At 32.5% G+C, this 26481-nt stretch overlaps 3 protein-coding genes across 3 annotated transcripts; all 3 read left to right on the top strand.

The window, feature by feature from the left end:
- The first annotated feature begins 5173 nt into the window (after nt 1–5173).
- On the top strand, nt 5174–6774 carry LOC114742044 (protein FAR1-RELATED SEQUENCE 5-like). The gene is made up of 2 exons (XM_028930295.1): nt 5174–5950; nt 6043–6774. Exons 1-2 carry the CDS (start codon nt 5174–5176, stop codon nt 6772–6774), a joined length of 1509 nt encoding a protein of 502 aa, XP_028786128.1.
- A 111-nt stretch (nt 6775–6885) lies between these two features.
- Nucleotides 6886–7791, top strand: LOC114742045 (uncharacterized). The gene is made up of 4 exons (XM_028930296.1): nt 6886–7260; nt 7337–7447; nt 7537–7600; nt 7760–7791. The coding sequence occupies exons 1-4, from the start codon at nt 6886–6888 to the stop codon at nt 7789–7791; spliced, it is 582 nt and encodes a 193-aa protein (XP_028786129.1).
- An 11901-nt stretch (nt 7792–19692) lies between these two features.
- On the top strand, nt 19693–23842 carry LOC114742046 (uncharacterized). The gene is made up of 7 exons (XM_028930298.1): nt 19693–19781; nt 20194–20299; nt 21286–21369; nt 21496–21535; nt 22300–22368; nt 22480–22589; nt 23554–23842. The coding sequence occupies exons 1-7, from the start codon at nt 19763–19765 to the stop codon at nt 23687–23689; spliced, it is 564 nt and encodes a 187-aa protein (XP_028786131.1). The 5' UTR covers nt 19693–19762; the 3' UTR covers nt 23690–23842.
- Nucleotides 23843–26481: the final 2639 nt, after the last annotated feature.

Below are 26481 nucleotides of genomic sequence, written 5' to 3'. Positions count from 1 at the left end.
AGATTTATATATTAACAACACTAAATAGTCCATTCACAAGTGGACAAATTTCTCGTATATTAACATTGTTGCCAGCTAATTTCAACGCAGTACTTGGGACAACTTATCGTCAAGTATTGTCATAAAAATTTTTTAACTATTGATAGCACTATACAAAATCTATTTCAACCCACCACCAAAATATCTGTCATAGCTACTTTTCCAACTAATCCAGAAATACATATTGGGATACATTTATGTACAAAAGTAGCTATGTATTCAACTAAAAAAAAGGCTATTTTCATAAACAAAATCACATAGGGTTCGGGTTACTGCAATTCTTTCTGGTGTCAATAACTTCACCACATCTTGAGCAATGACACACTTTCTTCTGCTAGAATTGCAATTTAATCCTCCTAACTATGGACCCTCTAGGATGGCGAGTAGTTAATGGTGGTTGTAGGAAGATAGTGGACGAGTAATCTTCATATCAAAGGAAATCTAGTCTATAAATATTATTGGTCTCAATTGGGATCATGAGTCTATCATAAATTTTTTCTTGAGTTGAGAGGAAAAAGCATTCCTCCACATATGCATATACACACATATATATTACCATATATCTTCTTGATTGCAGCATACGCATGTAGGCACAGTAGGCCTGACATCTGCCAACCTTTGCAAGTGCACATTTACCCGCACATTTGACTCTAAAATTGTTCATTCCATAATCTTATACATTCATTCTTTCTTATCTAGCCACATGATCTATCAAATTTTCCTCTATATTTGGTCTCACACCATTCGTCTAATTCCATATGGCCAAGTTGCTATTATACATCTGTTTTGCTCTTTTTTTTCCCCATGATCATGTATCAAGACAGCAATATTGTGCATCCTCTCATGAACCAGCCAAACATTAAATGATTCAACTAGATTTGTAGTGATACTGTCCTACTTCTTGTAAGAAAATTTGCTTTGTGCCTAATGTTCAATGTTTCCATTCCTTTGAAGCTATTGTCCCAATTCTAGACAAAATCTGTCACATCCAATAATTTGATAAATAAAAGTAAGGATATTTCTAGATAGTAAGAATCAGAATAATAAGAAGAAATGAAATGACACAACTCTTAAGGTTAAGTTAATGTCAGAGCAAAAGTATAATTTCTAAAAGTTATGGGCAAACTTACATAATTTTGGAAAAATATATTGAAAATTCCCAAATAGTATTAGATAATTATGGAAACTAGGAAAAATCCCCCGAACAGTATATTAGTCTCAAAGAGTTAGAATTTTGATGGGAAATATTAAATTTTTAGTAATTATAGAAGTTTGACTAATTAAGAAAAATTGGTTAAAAATTAATTATTGAAAATATTTGTGAGTCTTAGAAAATTGAGAAAAAATAGGGATGATGTGCTTTGGGAATTATATGACATGTTATAAGTGGTTTTATTCCCAAATTACCCTTTAAAAAATTATAAAGGAATTTAAGGGCTATTTAAGCCAAATTGGAATTTTTATTTGAAAAATTCTAAATAAATACTTTTAAGAATAATTAAATTCTGAGAAAATTCACAAGGTATCTCTAGGAATTATAAGGGATTATGAAGCAGAAAGAAGCCCCTTAAATGTTTAGAAATTATAGAAATGTCTTCCTGAGTAAAGAAGTTATTATGGTAATTTAATTTGTTTTCTTCTTTACTATTGATAGAAAATTGTAATGCTAACAAAGAAGAGTATTGTGGGAAGAGAAAAATGATAAGAATGTATTATGAATGTGACAGAAAATAATTACAATGGCCAAGATACTGTAATTATGAAATAGAATTTATTTCCAGTACAAAGTACACTGATAAAGTAAAAAATATACTCTTGACTTTTACTTGGCCCACAATTTGCCACTTGTCAAGCTATGAATAGAGAGGATTAAGATACTACTTGTCAAGTATAGAGAGGATTTTGACTTTGAAAAAATCAATTCATTTGGATTTAAGTTAAGGATGGAAATTAAGCAAAAAGGCATAGGGAATTGAGACATAAGCTTGGTAATTAGTGTGATCTTGGATGGTAAATAATTAAGGCTTGTCTTATAAATAGCCATCTCCCCCTCTCACAAGCTCACATTTTCAGCCAGCCTAGGGGAAGCTCTTGCATATTATTTTCTTGAAGTGCAATTGTAAAGACGAATCTACTACACTTTTAAATTAATCAATATTGAAAAGTTAACCATGATAAAAAAGAAACTTTGTAAAAATATTTAGAAATACTATCATGGTTATATAAACATCCTAAATCATATGAGATTAACCATGATAGAAAAAGAGTTAAACTAATCCATAAATATATCTATCATGGTTAAAAGAATCCTTCTAAATCAATTTCGTGTAAATCGAGATTTACAATGAATAGGGCTTTGGGTATTATAAACCCAGAGTGTCATTTTCAACTATAAACCCATAACATGATTTTACTGAATAATACCTTTCATAACTTTCTAAAATCAAAAGTTATCTGATGTTCAAGATTGTTGTGGATCCACAACTCATATAAAAAACAAATCACATGCAAGTACCTTGAGGCCTCCGGCCTTCTACCAACATGTAGTCCAGCAACAATTATCAAAAATACACTGTCAAAATAATCCATCTCAAACATATCAGAGTATGTGGAATGGGCCCTATCATGGCAATATACATCTATCCAACACAATCAAAAAAAAGTGGAAGCGCTACAATTTTGCAATAGCAGCTCAAGCTTTTGGAGTCTTCCTTGACTGACCCGAACGGGAACTATTACCTGGAAAAGTGTTAAATCAACAGGGTGAGACAAAAGCCATAGTAACCAACAATCCTACTTATCAAACATACAAGTAAGTGCTCGTGACGTGTCAAGAGAGACCATTGCAAAATCATAATATCCTATATATAGTACAATCAATAATCCTCTCACCTCCCTTATATCCACCCACCTTATATCCTCTAATTGAACCCATGGGCTAAAACCTCATCCATGTGACGGGTAATTAAACAAGCTATCCAATCAAGTGATATGGACCGGCCAAAATCCATATAGTACAAGACTAGATCATGGGTTCCTCCTCAAGTCTACTAGTGGGGCATCAATGCCCTATAAAGAATAATTGGGCCAAAGGACCAATCAGTGTACATCTGATGGCCCTACCACCTTATATCCTCAAATGTACATAATTCACCCCCTTGTATCCTCTTTGATATAGTTCCCATCATCAACATCCTCCACCCCTCACATATCAATACTCAAAAATATTATATTTAATAATAAATCATCAACATGTCAAAATCAATTTGAAATTTGCAATTCAATTACATAACACATGATATCATTATAATCTTAAACACATATATATTTTGTAAAGAAAGTCTCACAAGACAATTTCAATAACAACATAATTTTGTAGCTCATATCATAATTCAATAATATTTCATGAATCCCGTATAATTAAAAATTAATCACAAACAACCTACGAGCATGAATAATAAGTGGAAAGTGGTTACCTCTCGTTTAGGATAAGGATTATCACAAGGTTAATCCCTTGCTCAGACCAATAATCCAATAATTTAATCTACACAATCAATACATTTACATATCAATACACAAGCTATTTAATTAATTACTTAAGCTAATACATATATATAAATTAAAGTTTCTAATTCTATGCTAAACCCAAACCTCTCATAACCCATAATTAAGACTTTTAGCACAAAATTAATCTATTCCCACAATCCAAAATTTTTATTTAAACCTTTCAAAGTATTTACTTTAATACATATTTTTCTCAAATTTATAAATCTGCAATTATCATATTTAAAATTTAAAAATCCTATCTCAACTTTAAATCTCAAAAACCAACCATTAGAAATTCAATATACATCAAATATATCTAAGTAAATAATTTAGTCAACAGTTTCATAGTATAAATATCATATTTTTCATAAATAAATATCTGTTTGACACAAATAATTCATTTAAAAATATTAGGTTAGTCAATAAATGAAACTAAACCAATAGAAATGATATACTAAAATAGCTCTACAATACTATACTCATCTATTATCAAAACTCAACACTTGCTTCAAACCCTAAACCCAAAAATTATCTCTAAACAATATAAAACTACTATCATTAGATAGATTTAGATGAGTGGAAAAACTTTTATGAAGAGAATTTAATCAAAAGAAGTAATTTGGCTTACCAAAATGATCTGCAAAGTTGAAAACCCTACTGGAAAATGAGAGCGCGGCATTGGAGAACGAGGAAAAAGAAAGACGACGCTCTCTACCCCGCGAGCAGCTTCTCTCTGCTGCTATTTTCGTTCGCTGCCCTCCTTTTCTTCTCACGACACCGTTTAATGAAGGAAACGATATCTGGACCGTTTATTTCTAAGATTTGTATGGACGGTGACGAGAGGGTGACAAGAGGCAATTAACTTAAACGACGTCGTTTTAATATGTCATCTTATCCGTCGATTTTCTCATTCAATATTAGCTGTCCATATAATTTTATATATTATTTTATCATTTCCCTCCTGCAATTTAGTCGTTCATCTTCTTTCGCGCGCTGGTCCATTCTTTCTTCTTCATACAGTAGCGCAGGAAAATTAGTGGAACTGGTGGGGAAAAGTTTCAGAGAAGAGAAACAGCAAGGAAGGGTCTGTGGGCACTGGATATCAAGGATTAGTGAGTAAATTAACAATCTTTTATCAAATACTCACAATTTTTTATATGTCATATTTAGTTTATATTTATGCTTTTTCATAATCTAACTTGATAGTCTTTAAAGTTGGTGAAAGAAGATATTTTTTCTGCTGTATTTATATTCCTATTGTAGATATAATGTGCTTCTCTATGAGTTTGGTTAATTAATCTGAACTTCCGTTATACGTGTGTGCATGCTCCGTTTGTACCGAAAATTGTTTTGGCTTTATATAACTTTTGTTTTATATATAATATATTCTATACATATGTTGGTTAATAAATTTCTATTTTTGTTTGTATATATCTATTTCTATTTGTATATATACGTGTTTTAGTTTTGAGATCACAATTTCTCTACTTTCATTATATTGTATATATGAGTTTGTATTTATTTTATTTACTTATAAAAAATTTATATTATGGGTATATACCTTTCAATTTTGCAGGAGGCTTATAGCATGGATATAAATCTGATTCCTAGACTTGATCCTGAATTTGACAGTATAGAAGAATCATGGGAATTTTGGAAAGCATATGGTAGGAGGACTGGTTTCGGTGTTCGAAAACAAAGTTTTAACAAGTGTAAAAAAGACAAGTCATCATATTCTTCTTATCTATATGTTTGTCGCAAAGAAGGGGTAAAAAAGCCAGACAAACGAGATGCTCAAACAAGGAAGCCTAGAGATGAGATAAGAACAGGTTGCAAAGGAAGAATGAAAGTGAAAAATGTAAATGGAAAATTCAAAATAAATGAAGTTTTCCTAGACCATAATCATCCTCTTCAGCCTCCTGAAGCTATTCATTTGTTTGCATCTTATCGAGGATTAACATCAGCTCAACGTTATGAATTAGAAAATGCTAAAAAAGTTGGGATTAGTCAAAAATCAGCATTCAATTTGCAAAGTCAATATGCAGGAGGTCGAAATAATTTGGGATTTACAAGAGTTGATGTAAAGAATTATCTTAATTCAAAAAGGCAACAAGCTATGGGATACGGTGAAGCTGGATGTATATTTCGGTATTTTGAGCAACAATTAGCAGACAATCCGTCTTTTTTTCATGCTCACCAAATGGACTCAAATGAGCAAGTGACAAATGTTTTTTGGGCTGATGCACGCATGTTGATCGATTATGCTTGCTTTGGAGAAGTCATTTCACTTGATACAACTTACTGCACAAACTGTGAATATAGACCTCTTGCAATTTTCTCTGGCTTCAACCATTACAGAAAAGGGGTAATATTTGGAGTGGCATTATTATATGATGAGACAGTTGAGAGTTTTAAATGGCTCTTTGACACTTTTCTCTGTGCACACAAAAATGCAAGGCCATTAACTTTTTCACTGACCAAGATGCTGCTATGTCACGAGCATTACAAGAAGTGATGCCAGATGTAAAGCATGCCTTGTGCACATGGCATATTTCAAATAATGCAATGAAGCACCTTCCAAATTCAATGGTGAGTGATTTTAACAGTTGCATGTATCATTGTTGGGATGAAACTGAGTTTGAAGAATCTTGGCAAGCATTGTTGTCCAAACAAGATATGGTAGAAAACTCATGGTTGATGTCCATATATCAGATAAAAGAGAAATGGGTAGCATGCTATATGAAGAATTCAAGGACACTTGGCATGAGAAGCACACAAATTAGCAAAAGTGTCAATGCATCTGTCAAAAGCTGCACCCATGTAAAATTGGATATCAATGGATTCTTTGAAAAATTTGAACAAGTTTTGGAGGAAAAACGTTATAATGAATTGCAGGCAGATTTTGAGACACTTGACAGGTTGCCAAGGTTGATATTACAAAGTTCAAGTATGCTTCATCAACTTGCTGAGGTCTATACTCGACCTATTTTTGACTTGTTCCAATACCAATGTGATCTACGTGATGCTACATGTATAAAAGAGAGAAAAGAAAGAAAGATCACCATGAACGATGATAGTGCCACCATGTTTGATTATGTGATCACCATGGATAATAGTAAATGGGAGCATAGTTTGACATTTGAACCTTCCACAGAGACAATCACCTGCAGTTGCAAAAAGTTTGAATGAGTAGGCATATTATGTTGTCATGCATTAAGAGTATTGAATGAACTTGATGTCAAATTACTTGCTCAGAAATATATAGTAAAGAGGTGGACAAGAGAAGCACGATGTGGTGTCATGTATGATATTAAAGGGAAAGAGATTGAAGTTGATCCTAAACTACAAAGATCAACTCGATACAGACAATTATGCCCCTTACTTGTTAAATTAGCTAATGATGCATCAGAAAGTCCAGAGGCATTTGTTCTTGTTCATGAAGTTATGTTGGAACTAAGTAAGCAAGTGACTAAACTTCATATCAAATACTTATCAAATGATAGTAATGGTGATAAGGATGGTGTGGAGAATCATGCCAGCGATAATGGTGGCAAAGTTATTGGGTTTAAAAAGAGATTTGGTAGAAAGATAAGTAAATGGATAAAGAGTGGACTTGAAACCTCCCAAAGAATGAGGAGAACAAAAACCTCTAAAAGGCCTCCTCAAGCTTCACAGGTATCCTTTTAACAAGTTTAATTTTTTTTACAAATGCTTATTAGATATTCATTATTTCTTTTCAAAGCTGTTCCAGGGACAACATAGTCAACTTCAAAAATTTGAGACAGCAAATCAAGTGCATCATGATAATATAATGTTGGATAACTCTCAACCAAGTGAAATGACCTTTACAAATTTGTTGCTGGTATGTTAAATGTTGGACAGCATAATGAACTAATTTGTTTATCTCAGACATGTGTATATTGAGATGATGTTTCTATTTCTCTATTGCAGGCACCACTTGATTGCGACGTCATATCACTTGAAGCATTGGATTTTAGCCAAACACATAATACTGGTAACCATAAAGAATAATAATAATAATGGAAGAAAATAATTTAGTCATTTTGTTGAATTTTAAATTTTTTTACATAAATTTGTCTCATCTCAAGACAGTTGACAATTACAATACTCTCTCTCATTAACACTACAAAGTTATATTGTGTTTCAACTGTAGGTCCAAGGGTTGACGTAGATCCTCGCATATGAAATCTCCATGTCAATTTATTTTGCCCAGCCCTTTTGTATAGCACATGACTTCTTATGGACTACTCTATGTTTTGGTCAGCAAGCTCATCATTTTGTTCTTTTGTGTTGCTCTCTATTTTTTGGCCAACCATCATGTCCTCTAAAATGATGTAATCTGAGTTGGCTTTATTTTTTTGGTTAACCTTGCTCATTGTTTATGTAACCTGCTGTCAAACAAAGTCAATAAACAATCACTTGTTTGTACAGGGATAGAAACAGATGCTAATCAAATAGCTATCAATTATGCTATTTACCAATGTAAACAGATGGATCAAAATATTGTACATGGGTACAGTTGATGACAATCTATCGCTACTTACAACACCAGCAATATCACAGCATATAATCAATAACAGCAAGTAACATGTCTAATTTTTCAAGTTGTATGAGTTCTGAATCAACAGTATTATGAGCCTCTATGAACAGCAATTATAGATTTCAGCTTCCATCTCCCTCTTCCACTAACTATTGTTGATGCTATTGTCATTACAATCAACAATGCTATGAGTCTCTATCAATAAGGTAGTTACAATTGATGAAGGACAATTAAATGGAAAGTTTATGGTTACATATTTATTCAATTTTGTTGAAAAGGAATAACATTACAATCCATCAAACCATTCCAATCAAGGTTCTGAAAAGAAGTTTTCTATGAACATCAATTCCTGCACATAAATGAGAATCAGCTCTAAGTACATGTGACACTTGTTGAAATAGTTAAAACAGCTGAACTTTTGGTCATTTTTTGCTAAAGAAAAAAGGCTTTGAAATTTGCTGAACTAGGATCTCTTATAGTTAGCATTTATCAAAGAGCCAAAGCTACATATGAATGAATAAATAAGCATTTGTTGGATGTTCAATATTTTAATTGGACAAGTATATAATAATTAAAGTTCATCACTTCCTTGAGCACATGTAATGTGTTATGTATCAAATATTTCTGTAGATACATCATTATGTATGACCATGAAATAAACATCTCCATAACAATGAACATATTTTTAGCATTCCCACCAAAATGGTGAAGAAAAAACTACACAAATTTTAAAATGAGAAGCCACATAATTCTTCTTGTAAGAAAAAATCTAAAATGTTAGCTTACCCACTCAATGATTTCTAGATCTCTATCAGCACCACTTTCTAGTAAAATCAAGATGCACGGTGATTAAAATCAACTTGAGAATATTAGTGAGTAGAGGAAATGTACAGGAAACAACACTAAAAATCATTCATAAAAAGTAGAAAAAGAGATTCATAACCAATATTATAGCCTATTATCAATAAAAGAACAAGAACTTGACAGTTAAAATAAACTGTAGAAAAGTATTATAGGCATCAGATCATGCATACATTGAATTAACTCTAGTCCAAAAGACAAGCAACTCACGGATCAAATTCCTCCAGGAGATCTCTAGATAAAGCTGCAATTAACCTGCATAAAAAAGACTTTAAAATGCCCACTTGATTAACTCGATAAATCCTTGGAATAGAGTAAGATAATTTAATTTGGGGTTCATGAGGCATGACCAAGCAATCTCCTTCAAGAAAGAGACATAGAGAAGAAACTTAAGGAGATGGAATTCATATACCGTATGGCTTGTCACATATACCGTCTCCTTCCTCTTGAATCGGTGAGAGAGGAAGCCGCAAAGATCGAAGCCATTTTGATAGAGCCGCAAATTGGAGTTGGTCGCTGTTTTGATGCCACCGTTCAATAGTCGATGGGTTGATGGGTCTGTGAAACACAACCTGCAGCAACTAATGGTTTGGATTAAAATTAATGGAGGGCTGAGATTCTGTTTTATAGGACAGAAATGGTGTCGTTGGAAGAAAAGGAGGGCAGTGAACGAAAACACAGTGGAGAGAACCTGCAGCAACTAAGGGTTTGGATTAAAATTAATAGAGGGCTGAGATTCTGTTTAATAGAACAGAAACGGTGTCGTTGGAAGAAAAGGAGGCCAGCGAACAAAAATGGCAGCAGAGAGAAGCTGTTCGCCTCTACCCCGCTCCCAACGGTTAAAACAACATTTTGGGGTAAATTTCGGTTAGAGACCCCATGTTAAAATGGGACAAAATTACAGTTTGGTACCCTATTTTTCCCATTTTCTATGCATTTTTTTTATCTGTTTTATTATTATTATTATTATTTAGTAATTTTCTTATATGTGTATATATTTTATAAATCTTATTTTCAATAATTCTCTTTTCTTAAATGAATAGAGAATAAAAGTCATTTATTAAGTATTAAACTCCTTCTAAACTTAATTAAACACTAGGAATAAAAACTGGGATGTTACAACAATCAAGAGGAAACCATCTACTTTGGTCACTTAAGCTTGGATATAAGGTTAGTTTGATGTTCTACCTTGTATATCGCTTTGTATTCTTGGATTTGATTGTTGAAAAATGTGGATTCCTCGAAGGGGAGGTGCTGGCCGAAATGTATTAAAATAGGGGAAGATGACTTTGATGTTAAACCTAGTTTAAAGGCATTGGTTATAGTTTGTTTCAAGTGGTATTGTATTGAAATTTGAAAGATTGCATGATATGGTCATTATGGTGCTGTTCAGCTAACTTTGAATCTTTACCCTAAGATGTGTTTTTGTGAGTTTTGATGCTTCTATTGGGTTTAAAATGAAAAATAGTGTGAGGTAAACCTAAAGAACAAGCTTTGAAAGTATTGAAATTAAAGTTGAACATTTAGGATTTTTGTACCCTATTTGGCCAACACTATTTGGGAAGGAAGGAATTTTCTTTTCATGAATCCAAACTCATATTTGAGTTCTACATGAAAAATTATGTGGGATTGACCTAAGAGGATAATTTTTAGGTTAAAGGAAATAAACCTCCAAAATTCAAAGAATTAAGGGTTAAGGGTTTACTTAAGAACTATCAACAAGTCTTGTGTAGTTTGAACTGTAATATGGTTGCCCTTTTTATAATGTAATGTTTAGGATTGGACATTTTTGCTGGAAAAGAGCAAGAACAAAGACCAAGAGAGCACTTGGATTAAGGTAGCAAGATTTAATTAACTTTAATGCTGATATTGCATTGATTGCTATTGTATGAATAATTGCTATTATGTGGTTGAGTTGTTTATGTGCTGCTCCTTGCATTGAAATGCCTTACCTGTTACATGTTAGAGATTGCCTAAAGTATGAGGAAGGATTAGTTCCCTAAAGATAGTATATATTGAAATGCTTGATGATAGTGCATGTTTGATGTTATGGTTGATTTTATCTTGCTATTAGGATTTCAATAAAATCTCATTCCTTCCAAAAGCAATTAATTTTCCTAGGGCTGAACCATCAAGGAGGAAGAAGAAAACCTTGAAAGGATGATGTATATTTATGAAAATTCCTTGACTTTTGACAATGTAATTAGATGTATGCGTGGATGATATAATCCTTTAAGCTGTTATCTTGGAGTTGTAATTTGACTGAGTTTCTATCCATGTTAAATTCTGAATTTTGGCATGAGTTTAGTTCACATCTTAAACTTCAAATCAATAGGTAGCATGTTCAATTTGGATATATGTACGAATTATGATGATTTTTCAAAATTAGAGATTGAAATCTAAAAAAAGTTTTTGACTAATAGAAAAGTAGTAACTTCCGTACAAATATGGCACTATTGTACATTGAATTGGTTTCTAAGATTATTTTTTCCTTAAAGAGAAATTAAAGATCTTTTAGTAGAATTTGGAACCACTCTATTTCATTTTTTTAAAAATTAGTTATGAATTTTTAAAGTTAAACAAAAATTCTGGAATTACTAAGTGAACAGAAAATCTGTAGTAACATCCCAAATCTGTTTTCTTGAGGTTAAGGCCATCCAAAGTAGTCTGATTTGACATAAAATGGACTCTAAGATATTATAGAAGTAAGGTGTAACAAAATCTCATTAGCTTGTCTATATGATGATCAAAGTCTCTATTAAGTCTTGTACATGCAATAGAATCAAGTAATTTCAGTACAACTTTCTTTATCTGTCTGCTGGTCTTTCTCTTTCCCCTGGTTATTTTTAAGAATTTAGTGCTATAATTCTTCTTCACATGACAATAGCAAAAAGCATGTTGATCTTTTCCAAACACGGTTTGCATTGCACCTTTTATTTAGTTGTGTCTATCCAATACTATTATTAATTCTAATAATCCTGTAATATCGTTTATATTACCCAAAAACTATGCCCACTTATCAAAGGTCTCACCTCCCACAATTGGATATGCAAGTAAAAATAATTCATTGTCCGCGTCATATGCTTGTGCTCCCAATAAAGTCTTTTTGTACGAATCACTCAAGGGACATCTATCCACATATAATATAAGTCTAGTATCTTCCAAAAACCCTTTTATACAACAACCATATGCAATAAATACAGCTTAAACTATATTATTTGATAATGCAACTCACTTTGCTACAGTTTCTAGATCACTTTCCTTTAGCCTTTCACATATCCAAGGGATTAACATATAAAATTCCTTTAAACAATCATGAATTTGTGCTAATGCTTTTTCTTTCGCCCTATATGCTTATTGGTAGTTGAGACTCAACCCATATTCTCTTTCCAAATCCTGTCTAATATCATTTGGAGAATTGTCTATGCTAGAACTCAACTCATCTATTATCATTGCTGAAGTAAGTCAGCACCTCTTCGTGTAAGGGACAAATAAGTTGTCTTATACATAATGCAAGTTTTCATTGTTAAATCTTCTTACAACTAAGAATGTATTCTTCTTATCTACACCATATGTTGAAATTCCCATAGACAACCATCTACACAGTACTTCACAATCATCTTCTACTTATCATTCTTGACAAATCGATATGCAAACTTGTGTGTAAGGTTATACTTATATAATGATTTTCTAAAATGTATAGCATTAAGAAAAGTTTGACCTTTTGACATCAACAAATCTGTCCACTTTGAAAAATTCATTATCGCCATTGGGTTGGCAACATTTCCATACCTAGACTTTCTATCGATGTCAGCACACCTTCTATGGGAGATATGTTTATGTTGTCTGTGTCTAAATCCAATACAATTAGATATATTGAGCTTCCAAGAGAAGGTTTGACCAAATCATCTAACCTGCATACACAAGTACAAGTTCTAAGTATTACAATTCAGTTTATGAAAATTAGACAAATTTCTTATCTTATATACAAAATCTTAATAAACCCAATTAAAAACAAGTTACTCTTGTACACTGTCCAACAGTGACATTCGTGTCAAGTCTTTGTCATTCCTGCAACATAAACATTCCCATTGCTATTGTTATACTCAATTAGTTGTCAGACACCAATATCATCAACAAGATCCAAGAATGCTTCCTGGTCAAAACTAATTGTGTATTTCATTTTATATTGAGAAGTCCTTGGCTAGGCATGATTTGCTACCATTCTTTGTAGTTCTTCATATATCATCCCTTCTCTAATCAATCTTCCACTTATAATGTCCCTTCATATATTAATCTTCCTTCTAAGGTCTTTACAAATTCCCTTCCCATATGAAAGATACAAAATAATTGTTTTCTACTATTGGTAGTCATTTATAGTTTGTTGCTGTGCATTATTCAAGTATCAACTTTAATCAACTTTCAGTAATTAAAGATAGTATACGTTTACAATAGGAATTTCAGAATTGAGAATAAAAATATGGGTTTTCACAACGTAATAGCCCCCGTAGCACGTGTACAAATGCTTATTTCTAAAACAATAGTTAATTCTTTAAAGATTGATATAATCGATAAAAGGAAACATTTAAGTAATAATTATGGTAGAGGAAATAAATCATATGATTGAAAACTACTATAGTTATATAAAAGACCTCGATAATCACTTTGAAAAGTCAACTATGGAAGAAAGGACAAAAGTAATCGAATAGAAGTCTACCATGGTTATTAGAATTCATATCCATAACAAAGCACTAGTCATTATTCCGTAATAGCAACAAAAAAAGAAGTTACTATAACAAGAAATAACTAACACCTAATTTTCACATATATATATATATATATCAAATCCATTGTAAAACTTTGGGATCCCAGAAATATAACTAAAACCAGCCATAAATGGTCAAGGGCATTGAAGCCCATCAAAATAACAATCACTACTGCCCATCACAACCTCAACCAAAATAAAAATCATAAGTATTCAAAAGGGCTTTGCCTAATAGCACAATTCCAGAAAGCAACAGAAAATTCAAAATATGCTCAGTATAACAAAAAGTCTTAAAGTTTGGCAATATACATTAAACAAAGCATGTATAACAAAATAGAGGCTTTATTGAGTAGAAAGAGAAACTCAAACCTTGGACAACTTCCCCTTGGGACTAACACATGAACTCTTGCCTGAAAAATGTTAAATAACTCTGGGGTGAGTCAAATTAATCTAGTAACCACAATTCCAATTCAACAAGCATATATGGAGTGATTACAAGATAGCTAAGCGGGGAAAGTATAATTTCAGATAATATATAGTGCAAATATCTTTACAGAAAACAATATATAACAATTCAAAAAAGTAGCTTGCATGTACAGAACTTCATTAACTATCTTTATAACCTCCTTGTAACCTCTGACAGAACCCATGGGCTATTCAAACATAACATGATTCGTTTCTTTAACAAGGCTGCACTAAGCTCTCCAATAATGAGGTGTAATTCAGCCAATGTTGTTGAGACCGGACCGGACCGGACGGTCCGACCGGTCTGACCGTCAACCGGCAACAATGGCGGGCCGTTTTATGTTATTAAGCCGCTTCAAAGGTTTGCCCAGATTAAGCCGTTTTCAGCCGGTATTTAGGCTGGAAACCGGTAAAAACCCGGGAACCGGGACGGTTGGAAGAGAGCCGGCCGGCTAGGGAGAAAAAAGAAGGCAGAGATGGAAAATGAAATCAGGAAAAACAGGAGGAAAAATCTGACATCAATTCACCCTCAACTCTTCAATCTCAGTCTCTTTGTAATGCAGAAACAAACCACTTTGAGAGTGAGAGAAGAAAATCACTTACAAGAAGAGAAGCATGTATCAGCCTCCGGTGGTCTTCGTCTCTCCCAGTTCCCTTGCTCTTCAATCTCGAATGAAATCCTCATTATTCCTCAATACTACTGTTCACTCTATGTTACCTCTTCAGTTCCTCAAATCTCTATCCGCTGCCACACGTTTCCACTGCTGACAATTCACCTGCCACACGTTTTCACCAATCCCCTTCTTTTCACGTGGGGTCATTGATAATAACATAATTACCATATTTTTCAAAATCATCAACATAAAAATTAGCTTTTCTAAAAACTATAATAATAAAATTTAATGATAAATAAATTAAATTTTTATGTTGTGACCAGTATTATACTATATATAATTAATATATTAATATATTTAATTATAACCGGTCCAACCGCGGTTCGACCACGGTCCGACCGTATGAACCATGACCCGCTGTCTCTACCGGTTCATTGTCCGGTCCGGCTTTCAAAACATTGAATTCAGCCAAAAGTTATAGAGTTCACATCGGACCATGGGTTCCCTTTCCTTGGAATATAGAAAGTTGTCATGTCCCTTTGGCTAACCCTTGACTAGGTCAAAGGAAGGGTGATACTGAGGGTCCTAAGAATGTTAAAGTCAGCCACTAGACGCCAAGTGGCGGCTATACCATATAGTATGAAACAGCAAAATTTCACATGATTATATTTCAGCACAACTCAATACAGCTCCATAAGCATTCCAACCATCCAATTTACACAATCCAATGTCCATAAAATATTCTCATATTCAATAATCAATTTCGTTCAACATTAACAAGATAATCACAAGATAAAATCATTCATGTCCACTTAACTAACAAATTTATCAAAACATAGAACACTTTTTATACATAGAACACTATGACATATAATGATAACATTTATAATATCAGCCTATGCTTATAATCATATCAACAAGCATACAAGGTAAATTAGAAAGTGGTTACCTTAAATTCATGACACAAGAACTAAAATGGAAGGATTCAAGACCTAAGAGTTCAAACCAAACTCACTCTACAATAATGAATTTATAAACATATATTAATAAAAAAATCAATTAATATAACATTAAATAGTTTACTAGTTAAATCCCCATACGTGGCTCACCTAAAATTCTTTAGCAAGAATGACAATAATTTCTTTGTTCGTCCAATCATCATTTCAAATCACAATTCCTAGAACTTCTCAACTCTATTTCACTCATTAACATTATTAATAAGGATAATTCCTTTGAATCACCTTGATTCTTAGAAAAAAATAACGATACATCGCTATGCCTCAAATCATCATTACAATCCTATTCTCTTCTTCCATTAATTATCACTCACTCATTAGAGTCATTAAATTATAACTATTTTCCCAGTTTATTCAAAACACTTAAATTCCACTAATTAAAGTTCCCCCAAAAAGCATCAACATTTATATTCTAACAAAATTCTCAAAACCCAACCATTAAATCTTTAATATAATCTCCAATGAACTAAATTAAAGAGCTCAAATTCAAAATTAATAGCATTATTATCACAAATCACAATTCTTCAACCTGGCCCTAACTTATATTTCCTTAAATCAGCCATTTAGATAAAAATCTAGTTCATAAGAATCCTATTCTAACCCCATAAGCTCCATTAATATTATGGTAATAAGTTAAAAAATTCAAATATCAAAAATCTTTCAAACCATAAAAATTTATTTTTCTGTTAAAAGCTAAAAAAAAATTTAAAAGGAAGAAGCCAAATAGAAAAAAATAGGATAAAAATAACTTGCCAAAACATCTTAAAAGAGCTCCAGGCAAACCCTCTTTCTCCATCTCTCTCACTCTCATCCTCGTGGGCGGAGAGCAAAAACGGACCGGAGGCAAAAATAAGGGAAGAACAGGGAAGAGGCAAAAGGGAGTGAATCAATAGTGGGGGACACGTGACCCCACTATTGATTTAAAAAAAATTGCTTAATTTTTTTTTTTTTTTATATAAAGAAAGGGGCAGGGGGGTTTAATTCCCCCTCACATGTCGAACAGAGTGTGGCCACGTGCCACCCACTGTTATAATATATATATATATAAATATATTTTATGTATCTAAATTTTTTTGTTAAGTATATATATTAATTATTATTTAACTATTATTTGTTAACTAAGATTATAATTCATAATTAGATAATTAAGATTAAATTTTAATGATAATTAATTAATCTCAAATATAACTTAAAATTTTGAAGAAAATTAGAATGCTACACACAACAATAAATTGTCATTTTTCTATACAGCTTGAATTTGTACATTTACAATTCAAATACATATTTTCCCAGCTTCAAGTTGCCATTTCTTTGCACATTTACCTATCATATCATCCATTCCAGCATATTCACCCACTTCCTTTTCATTTCTGCCTCCCTAAGTTCTTTCAACAACGCATTATACTCAATGTTCACATTTTCTCAGACACTTTTTAAAAATCATAAACACCCCATGTTTAACATCTTGAAACAAGAAGAAGAAGACAATTTTTTTGTAAAACCAAAACCTCCCTCAGATTTTTTTCTCACTCACTACCTACTTACCCGTGCATTTAAATACTCATTTTAACATTATTCACCCATCAGAATCCACCTATGCTCACCAATTCGAATGAAGAAAATGAAAATTTTGAAAACAAAATTTTATCTTACACACCAAGCAACAGTGACACTGACGATGCAACATCGTAGGCACATTTATAATTTATCTCACTTGTACCAACTTTAACATCGACTTTCACAAATGGCAGAGGGACGCACCTTCAAAATGATGATCGCCTACTACGTTTCCTCAACTCATAGTAGGGGAACATTTCCCTTCATCCCTGCTGCACTACATGGGGTGGGGAAGAAATGGCACGAACTTTCCCTTTTTCCTCTTTCCTCTTTCTTTTACAGCATTGAAAAAGAAAGTCTCATTTTCGCAGGGCATTTTCATCTTTTACCTTTTGGAATTAATTTCACTTTCTCCTCTTAGTCCGGCGGTAAGGTTTCATAATGTTTTGGGAGCTCTTTGAAATAAATTGGCTATAGTGGTCCTTCATTGAAATTTTTCCTAAAACAAAAGATATATATCACCTAGCTTATATATTCTCAATCATTCATAAAATCACTCACCAAGCTTATACCAAAATATGCAACAGACAAGTAGTACTACTTGTCTGGTCTCCTAGCCACTCAGTCAAATCACAATTGGGACCTGTGCAAAGTGTAGTCTAGCTGCTAAATATGAGGCTCTAACTCTCCCTCTAGGCTACCTAAAGAATTACTCAAATTCCTGCCCATATAGTTTGTCTAAGGTTCAGAGCAAGAAGTTGCCAATAACCCTTTTAGGGTTCAATTCTTAAGTTAATCTAGCTTGGAATAATACTTAATTACCTAAATAATTCACAGGGATGCCTCCGGTCTAGTGTGTCCCTTTTCAAGCATCTCTCCCTATATGTTTCTTAAGCTCAGTTAGCTCTAGTGAAGAAATATGATATGGATATTAATATAATATATACACTACTTCTCATTTTTAATATAAGAGTTAGATAATTAATCTGTAAATATTAAAAAAAATTAGTTAAACTAGTTATTTGTAATAATTATGTTTAGTTTTTCTAGAATATCTTTTCTAATTATGTACTACTCCGAATTTTAAATATAATATGTAATTTGTAGTATAAATTATATTACAAACAAGATCTTATATTTAGAACTAGTGGTAGTACATTGTAACTATCTTTTTTTATGGAAACTCCCTTACTATGTGCAATAAATAAAAATATTTTGAAAAAAAATTATAAGTATAAAAGCCAAAGTTGATTAGAGTTTTATATTTAAGACCAAAATAAAATCTTTATCTAACTATTATATTTAGCCTATGTTTGGTATGAGGGAAATGGAGGGGAAGGGAAGGAAAGAAAAACTCTATTGAGCTCACTTTAAAAAATTAGAGAAGTGTGGTATTAAAATTTTAATAAAAAGAAGACGTAAGATAAAAGAATAACAAAAATCAATTGAAAACTTTTAACCCCAATTCTTCAATTTTTAAAATTAAGCTCATTAAATTTTTCTTCCTCCACATTCCCTTCCATTTCCCCACACAACGGGATAATAAAAATTATCATATTCTTCAACGGAAAAGGAGACACATGATATAGGCCTACGCTTAGGCTATTAGTGCGTGGGTTTCTTTTGTTTTTCCTTTTTTGCCAGCTTTTTTTTTTTTTTTAGGAAAAAATTGGGGGAAATGAATTGCAAAAAAAAAAAATTACATCGAAGGACAGTGGATAAAGAAAAGATGATTTTCATACAACATTATCTGAATATAAGAAACTAATTTATACATACAAAAAATGACTTGCATGTAAAAAAAGTTAGTTGTATGAAGGGAAATTCAGTTACAAATCACGTAAAAAAAAAAAATGACTGCATACAAGGAAAGACTAAGTACACATCAGAAAAATTAAGTTGTTCAAAATCTTTAGAGACTATTTTCCAATTAATTTCTTATGAGGGATTTATTCTCCCAATTTTTCCCCTTTTTTTTTTCTTGGTTATTAATAAAAATGACTTTCCTTTGAAAAAAAATCCCCATGGACAGGTTGTACTTTTCAGCTAAACGTGCGTACACTGCCAGTCTGCCACAATGGATACCTCCCTGTCATCGAGAAGATCAGGCGAGGAACTGTCAAACGGGACTGCGGGACTCACTGCTGCCTTTGAATTTGAATATGGTAATGGATGTGGAAAGGCCACGTAGAGGCCGAAGCAGCCATGTGCATATTCCTTTTTATACATCCTGCCTTCTGAAGTTTCTCTACTCATGAGGAATTCAATTTCTCAGCTCCTTTTCCACCGCCAAAACATATACCGTTTGGCTTGCAACAGAATTTCTTCATCCTCAATAATGGAGAAAGTTTCAGCGGGTAATCAATCATCATATTCATATCTGGGTTTTCTATTGCGGGAATTTTAGTATTGTTTTTGTGGTTCTGTCTTCGCTCACTGTCGCTGTATTTATTGCTTAAAACCTGAGACATAATCTCACTTCACGTCTCATTGTCTTTGTGTTGAATTTTTAAATCACCGTTACCCAATTCCAGCTATCTAAGGTCAGGTTCATCGCCTATCTTCAATATTCAAGTTGAGCAATCGTGAGGGGAATTGAACTGATGTTATTAACGAAGCCAAACTGAACTAGTTTCTTCGGTTGTCGCGTATTTTGATTGGGCTTTTGTAGTTATTTGCAGTCTTGTGTGGGAATAAATTTCTTCTTGTTTTCTTGTTGATTTCGTACGATAGTATAGTTAGACAATTCAGCCTTGTTTTGTCTTTCAGATGCGGGTGGATACAATCAGAAGACTCAGGCAAATTTTAAAGAAGCATCCGATGATAATTCAATAAAACGCATGTCTGATGACATAATGCCTCACATCCTGCGTCTGTACGTCTCCCTCTTTAAACTCCCCAAAGTTACACTCAAACGAGTAGAATTTTAACATTATTCTCTACTTCCTGTCTACTTATAATAGTTGTCACGAACATTTAGACTATAAAGGCCGGTAAGGAAGCTGTTATACTACCTCCAATAACTTGTTCTCTTGTCAGGATTTCTGTCAATCATGTTAGAATAATGGGTTTAGGATGTGGATTGGGAAGATGATTTAGAGCTTGCCAGCTCTTTTGTTTCCTGTGGTACATAATATCGCGTTTATGTACTCGGTCTTAGACACAGGTCATTTAACCTTTTATAAAGAGTTGGACATTTCAAGTATTCTATCTTTGCTAACTACAGAAAGATTTCTTTTGGAGTTTGTCATGCAAATAGGGGTGTTATCATATCATTCAACCTCTATAATTACTGTTGAGTATTTTAATAAATTATTATGATGTTAATAGCAATAAGGTGAGTAGGCAGCCCAACATTAACAATTCTGTCTGATAACAAATATAAATTGATATGTGATTGTGATTATAAAGTTGCATAAGAATGTGTTCCTTGTGGTTGGAAATGTCATGGAGAATCATGTGGAGCAACAACCGTTGGAAATCAAAATCAGACATTGGAAGTAATAACAAGTAATAAGGCCTGAACAACAAACAACCACTAAAACAAAGCAAACTTAAAACTAGGTCAAGTATAAATATGGGCCAAGGCCCAGGACTCAACTAACATGCTGAAGAATAGACTGTTTTCTTTCCTGCCTCTAAGTTCTTCCTACCATATCTTCCTTAAATTGAAGCATTCTTATCAATAGGCTCGCCTTTTTACTTTAATTTCTTTCAATATTTCATATGTTTCAAATCATTAGATAGATACACTTCATTTTTCTAGACAACTTCCCTGCACTTGTCTGATTTTAGGATTTTTCACTAAGCTTGCAATCTCCTTTGTGCCTTATTTCCAGCAAATTGTTGTGGTCTTTCCAGGTACGGATCCTCTGCAACAGCTGTTGACTTCGATATATATGCCCCAGATGCTTCCTTTGAGGATCCCCTTATGCACGCACATGGGTATGCATTTTTTTTTTTTTTTTCCATGGAATAGCCTCTGCAAATGCGAACATGTCATTCTAAATATTCTTGTAAGTAGAGATATTGTTCTTATATAATTTAAAATATTGAATATTGATCCTGCAGGGTGAAGCAAATCAAATCAGCATTCTATTCTCTTCCCAAGGTTTCTATTTTGCTTTGTGTTTATCATCATTTTGTCTTTAGCTTTATGATCCTCTGCTTTCAAATTCTTAGAGGATGTGTTACATCTAAACTCGATCTTGCTCCAAGGAATATTTGGTTGAGGTTGTGACATGAAAGTTGTTACATCCATACAATTAGGTGTTAGACATTTCCACCTTTCCTTGAATCAGAAAATTATAGATCCATCTCTCATGAAGATCTCTTAATATAGGGGAAATTTTGGTCAAAATATAGAAAATACAGACATACATTATCATTTTTGTCAATTATTTATTTGCGATTTGTTTTTTTGGCAACCATTTAAAGTGCTTGCTTGATTTTATTCATGCCTTTGTTTGTACTAAAATAAAGATGGTCCCTTGATGTTAATTTTGGTACTGAAGGAGCATAGCGATATGAGCTGGTTCTTGGTACGATATCTCCTCCTTGGCTCCTTGTAAATCAGTTTCACTATTACTTATTTTTGCTTACAAGATTTTATGCGCCCTAATCTGAAGTGGTAGAGATAAATCCAGATCATACTTCATTTATGTGGATCATTAAGCGCTGAATAGCACTAAATATTTGGATTAACAATAATAGTGAAGGTTATAAGAATTATTCAAGGGTTTCAAGGGTTGGTAAATATAATTATGGTTCATGATAGAGAGAGGATTCCTTTTTATGAGTTATGCTGTCATTTTCTTTTCTTGGGCTCTCTTCCGTATGGTTTTGATGCTTGACCACTTTTTCCATACATCGTAGGTATTTAGGGAGTCAAGGATTGTGGAGTACAGTGTTGAAGAAAATGTGATCTCACCGGGAAAACAAGAGGTTGTCAGAATTTCTCTCACTTAGATGCAATTTATCATTCTTTAATCTTCTATATATTCAATACTGTTATGAGCAAATGCATGATCCATATTCATGGGGTATTGTATGCAGATATTAATAGACAATAAGCAACACTACAAGTTCTTGGGGAAGGATATTGATTTGGCAACACTTATTAAGTTATATGTTGTGAACGGCAAAGTTATTCGCCATGAAGACTGGTATGCGCGAATCACCTTCACACTTCTTTCTGCCTGCTTTCCTTTTTCCTTGTTTATTCAAGTTGACGTCTTTATTTTTATATTCTTTAATGTAAAAGAAAGAATATGCAATCTTCTTTTTAAGATTACATGAAATTTTTTACCTACGAGAACATCTACTAGCATTAGGAGAGGGCAAAATAAAGCTTTGCTTGTCTTATCGTCTTACACGTTGATTTGTTTAGTTGTAGTAGCAAGCATGGGAGCATGCATTTGCATGTCCGTTAGATGTTTATTGTGTTTTTAATATCCCACATGATGAAGTCATAACTGTCACTATTTACTGGTGGCAATTACAGCTTATTAAGCTTGTCCTAGGTATCCTAAACTTCAACTGAGGCAAAACCTCAAAGTAAGATGTTTTGAGCAGAAATTTAAAACTTGAGTAATCATGAAGGAGATTACACGCCACTTGGTGGATATGACATATACAAAATTGAGGGTGAGGAGAATAGTAAGACAATGCCACTTCCCATGATTATCTCCTTGCCTTGATATGTCAAAACCAAACTTTTCTTATGCTGAAGCAGAAAAAACGAACACAACCTCCTTTATCATATCCCTATGATAGGAATTTGGTAGCGTAGGACACCAGGTGGCACATCAAGTAGAATGGGATGCTCATAATAATTGTTTAACCCAACATTTAACCAGTTTTTAGAAGAATGATAAAGTAACAAGAAGAATTAAAAGCTCAGAGGATAACAGTTACCTTAACTTAGTTGTATGCATCTGCTGGTGTTGAGACAAATACCCAATGATAACAGTTTCCAACCTAAATTAATGAAATTTGTGAGATTTATGACTTGATGCCTTAAAACCGGAGGATAATGTTTCCAATGGTTGAATTCAATCTTTCTCTTACCCTAAGCAAACAATAATAGTTTGTCCTGTATCACTAATATTGAACCTTGAAATCAACTAGGTGGGACAAAAAACCACTCCGGAATAAGGAAACAGTGAAGCTGCCTCTGCTTGGCCGGGTGGCAGAAATGGCCCGAAGAGGTTCAATGCTGGCAACACACGTTTTGATGAGGTTTGGGAAGGATCCAAATGCGTGAGTGACTTTACACTTCAGGGGAGTTGTTTGTGTGTGTGTATAGAACTTCATCATATACCACCTTTAATCCTTAATATAAGACTCAATTGACTAATTTGGAGAGATTAAAGAAGTTACTACGTTACTTTAAAGTATTTATATTTATCTTTTTTTTTTTAAAACTAATTTGCCTCACTTATTTATTGATATATAATCTAATAATATACACGAGTATTTTAGAGAAATCAAATAACATATGCTATAATTAAGTGATTTAATAACTTCCTTAATTTTTTCAAATTAGCCAATTGGGTCTTATATTAAAAACTAGTATACGCGTTTCTATAAAGTGTTTGATTTCAAGTTTTTGATCTTTTCATCAAGCCATATATGTTTCTGTTTGCTCTTTCTTATGGCTTTTGTGTGGAGACTTTAAGAGGATTTATGTCAATGTGTTGTATATACAAGCTATTAAGTTCAGAGCTAATGTTTTATACGAAACTTGAATTGATGTGAGTCGTTTTACATGCTTCATGAGCAATGCAGTCTCCTGCGGATATTTGTGGAATCATGGCAATATATTGCATAGAGTAGAATGTAGTTATATATTGTTGAGTTTTTGAGAATTTTATGATATAATTTAGAGATACAAGAGTCATTATGCAAAGCGAGTGAAGGATTTGCTAATGTACTATATATATTATATAAATTTATAAATTTATTTTTATATTTAGAGAAAGAATAAAATGAAAAAAAAAGTTAAAAATATCAAATAAGAGAATTAAATACTAAGAGATTTCAAGACTTTATTGGCAAAAAAAAATCTCAAGAATTCCAATTTTTCAAGTTTGATTCATAAATTATGCAACTCAATTTATAAATATGAAAATTAGACGCCATATCCCATGCATTGCACGGAATGACTCATGAGTATAAAACAACTAGGAGTGTTCAATTGTGTCCCGTCTTTGTCCAGTCATTTTGGGACAGGACAATCTCGTCTCAGAAGCTTTTGGGACGGGATGAAATTGTTTCAGGATGGGATGGAACTCGAGATGGAGTGTCCCGTCCCAATATATTATTTTTATTTTTAGTTGTTATATATTTATTTATAGTATTTTGGTAATGATATTTATCATTGTTACTTTTTAATTGTTATAAGTTTGTTTTTATATGGATTACATGATATTCTTTGTAGTGGAATATTTAGGTTTGTTTATTTTTTGTCTCTCATGATTACAAAAAACATTTTTTTCATCATTGTTTCGTCATTTTTATATATTTTCCCACATAGTTTTATTATAACCTTTTAAATTTCCCGTATTGTTAGTCTTCAAATTGAAAAAAAAAAAGAAAGAAATGAGACGTCTCTATCCCGTCCCAGTTATGTCCTGTTCCAATTAAAACGAGACGTTATTAGGAAGGGAACAGATAGGAGACGAAAAAGCTGTCCTGTCCCAATTATCGAGACGGGACTAGGACGGGGTCATCCATGTCTCGTCCCATCCCATTAACAACCCTAAAAACAACAATGGGATGGGATATTGACATGTCAAAATGTTTTAACGTCCATATTTCATTAAAAAAATTTTGGAATGGAAAATATTATTTATGAATTACTAAAATAAAGTATTGATGTAGAATAAAAGAAAAGAGAATAGTTTTTTAACAGAGTTTCCTATAAACTCTTAGGATATAACAACTATATTTATTGCAGTCCCTCATCTGATTCACAGGAGGTGCATATACTTGGATATAAAATTTTAATCATCCAAACTTAAGTGATATTGCTTTACAAATTTTTGGTTCCGTTTTAATTAAAGAAAATTTCATTTTTCCTCCATCCGAAAACTTTTGTTAACATTATTATAAAAATATAATTTTTCTTATTATAAGAGTTATCAATAATTTGTCTACACGTACAGTACAATATAGGATGGAAGTTATTTAAAAGTGCCAAAGTGTCTATGCTAACTATTGTAATACAACTTTTGCTTTGAATAATAAGGCACATGATAATTTGAAAAAAGAAAACATTCAAAGTAAACATCTTTCAATATGATACGTCTAATTAGTAAAAAAAAAAAATAACAGTGGACTATATAGTGTAAATAGAAAATTATTCTTAAGTACCCATTTCTCCTCCTTAATGCCCACTCCCGGGGAAACCCCCCGGGCTCCCCAAAAAAGGAATCTCTTTGTAGGTTGTAGCTATTTATTTTTTTTGAAAAAAATGTTAACAATTTTGTAGCAGTAATATTTTAAGTATTTCCAAGGTCAAATTTTTTTAAGTATATTTAATCTATTTCTTTTATGAATAAGTTTATAGATTACATTTTAGGTGATGAACTAACAATCCATCTTACTACTTTATAATTAGTAGTCCAATTAATAACTAACAATTAATAAATAGGAAAAAAACCGAGTGATTCTATTAATTTGTGAATAATATTGGCAAGGAAAATTTCCGGAAGCTTGAATAACACATTCTTTGTTTTAGTTTTTGGAAGAAAAGTTCATAGTTATTCGTCCATTAGTATTATAATTAATTAAAAAAATCACTTAGTAATGTCAACAAATTTAAAACTTACGAGAGTATTTCACGCGGAAGCGATTTCCATGGTCTTTTTAAATATACCAACCCAACTATTTCTCCCAATTCCATTTCCATACTCTTAAATTCTATCACACCAATAGTTCTTTGAATCATTCCACAAAGTGATCAATTTTTCATTTTTCAAGATAGGAAAAAAGGGAGTTCTCTAAATTATTCACACAAAGTGATTTATGATCTTTTCATTTTTCAAGATATGA

Source organism: Neltuma alba, unplaced genomic scaffold (genome assembly GCF_004799145.2).
Source record: "Neltuma alba isolate B1F8T4 unplaced genomic scaffold, ASM479914v2 tig00003619_pilon, whole genome shotgun sequence".
NCBI lineage: Eukaryota > Viridiplantae > Streptophyta > Magnoliopsida > Fabales > Fabaceae > Neltuma > Neltuma alba.
The sequence above is the reverse complement of the archived record's forward strand: the minus strand, read 5'-3'. Positions and strand labels throughout refer to the sequence as shown.

What these genes read in the sequence shown, in the direction of transcription:
- LOC114742045 (XM_028930296.1), top strand. Translation starts at nt 6,886, where the DNA reads ATGTATGATATTAAAGGGAAAGAGATTGAAGTTGATCCTAAACTACAA. An exon ending in GGCCTCCTCAAGCTTCACAG is followed by an intron (nt 7,261 to 7,336) that starts GTATCCTTTTAA and finishes AAGCTGTTCCAG; the next exon opens with GGACAACATAGTCAACTTCA. An exon ending in CCTTTACAAATTTGTTGCTG is followed by an intron (nt 7,448 to 7,536) that starts GTATGTTAAATG and finishes TCTCTATTGCAG; the next exon opens with GCACCACTTGATTGCGACGT.
- LOC114742044 (XM_028930295.1), top strand. Translation starts at nt 5,174, where the DNA reads ATGGATATAAATCTGATTCCTAGACTTGATCCTGAATTTGACAGTATA. An exon ending in TCAACCATTACAGAAAAGGG is followed by an intron (nt 5,951 to 6,042) that starts GTAATATTTGGA and finishes CAAAAATGCAAG; the next exon opens with GCCATTAACTTTTTCACTGA.
- LOC114742046 (XM_028930298.1), top strand. An exon ending in CCCCTTATGCACGCACATGG is followed by an intron (nt 21,370 to 21,495) that starts GTATGCATTTTT and finishes TTGATCCTGCAG; the next exon opens with GGTGAAGCAAATCAAATCAG. An exon ending in TCTCACCGGGAAAACAAGAG is followed by an intron (nt 22,369 to 22,479) that starts GTTGTCAGAATT and finishes TATTGTATGCAG; the next exon opens with ATATTAATAGACAATAAGCA.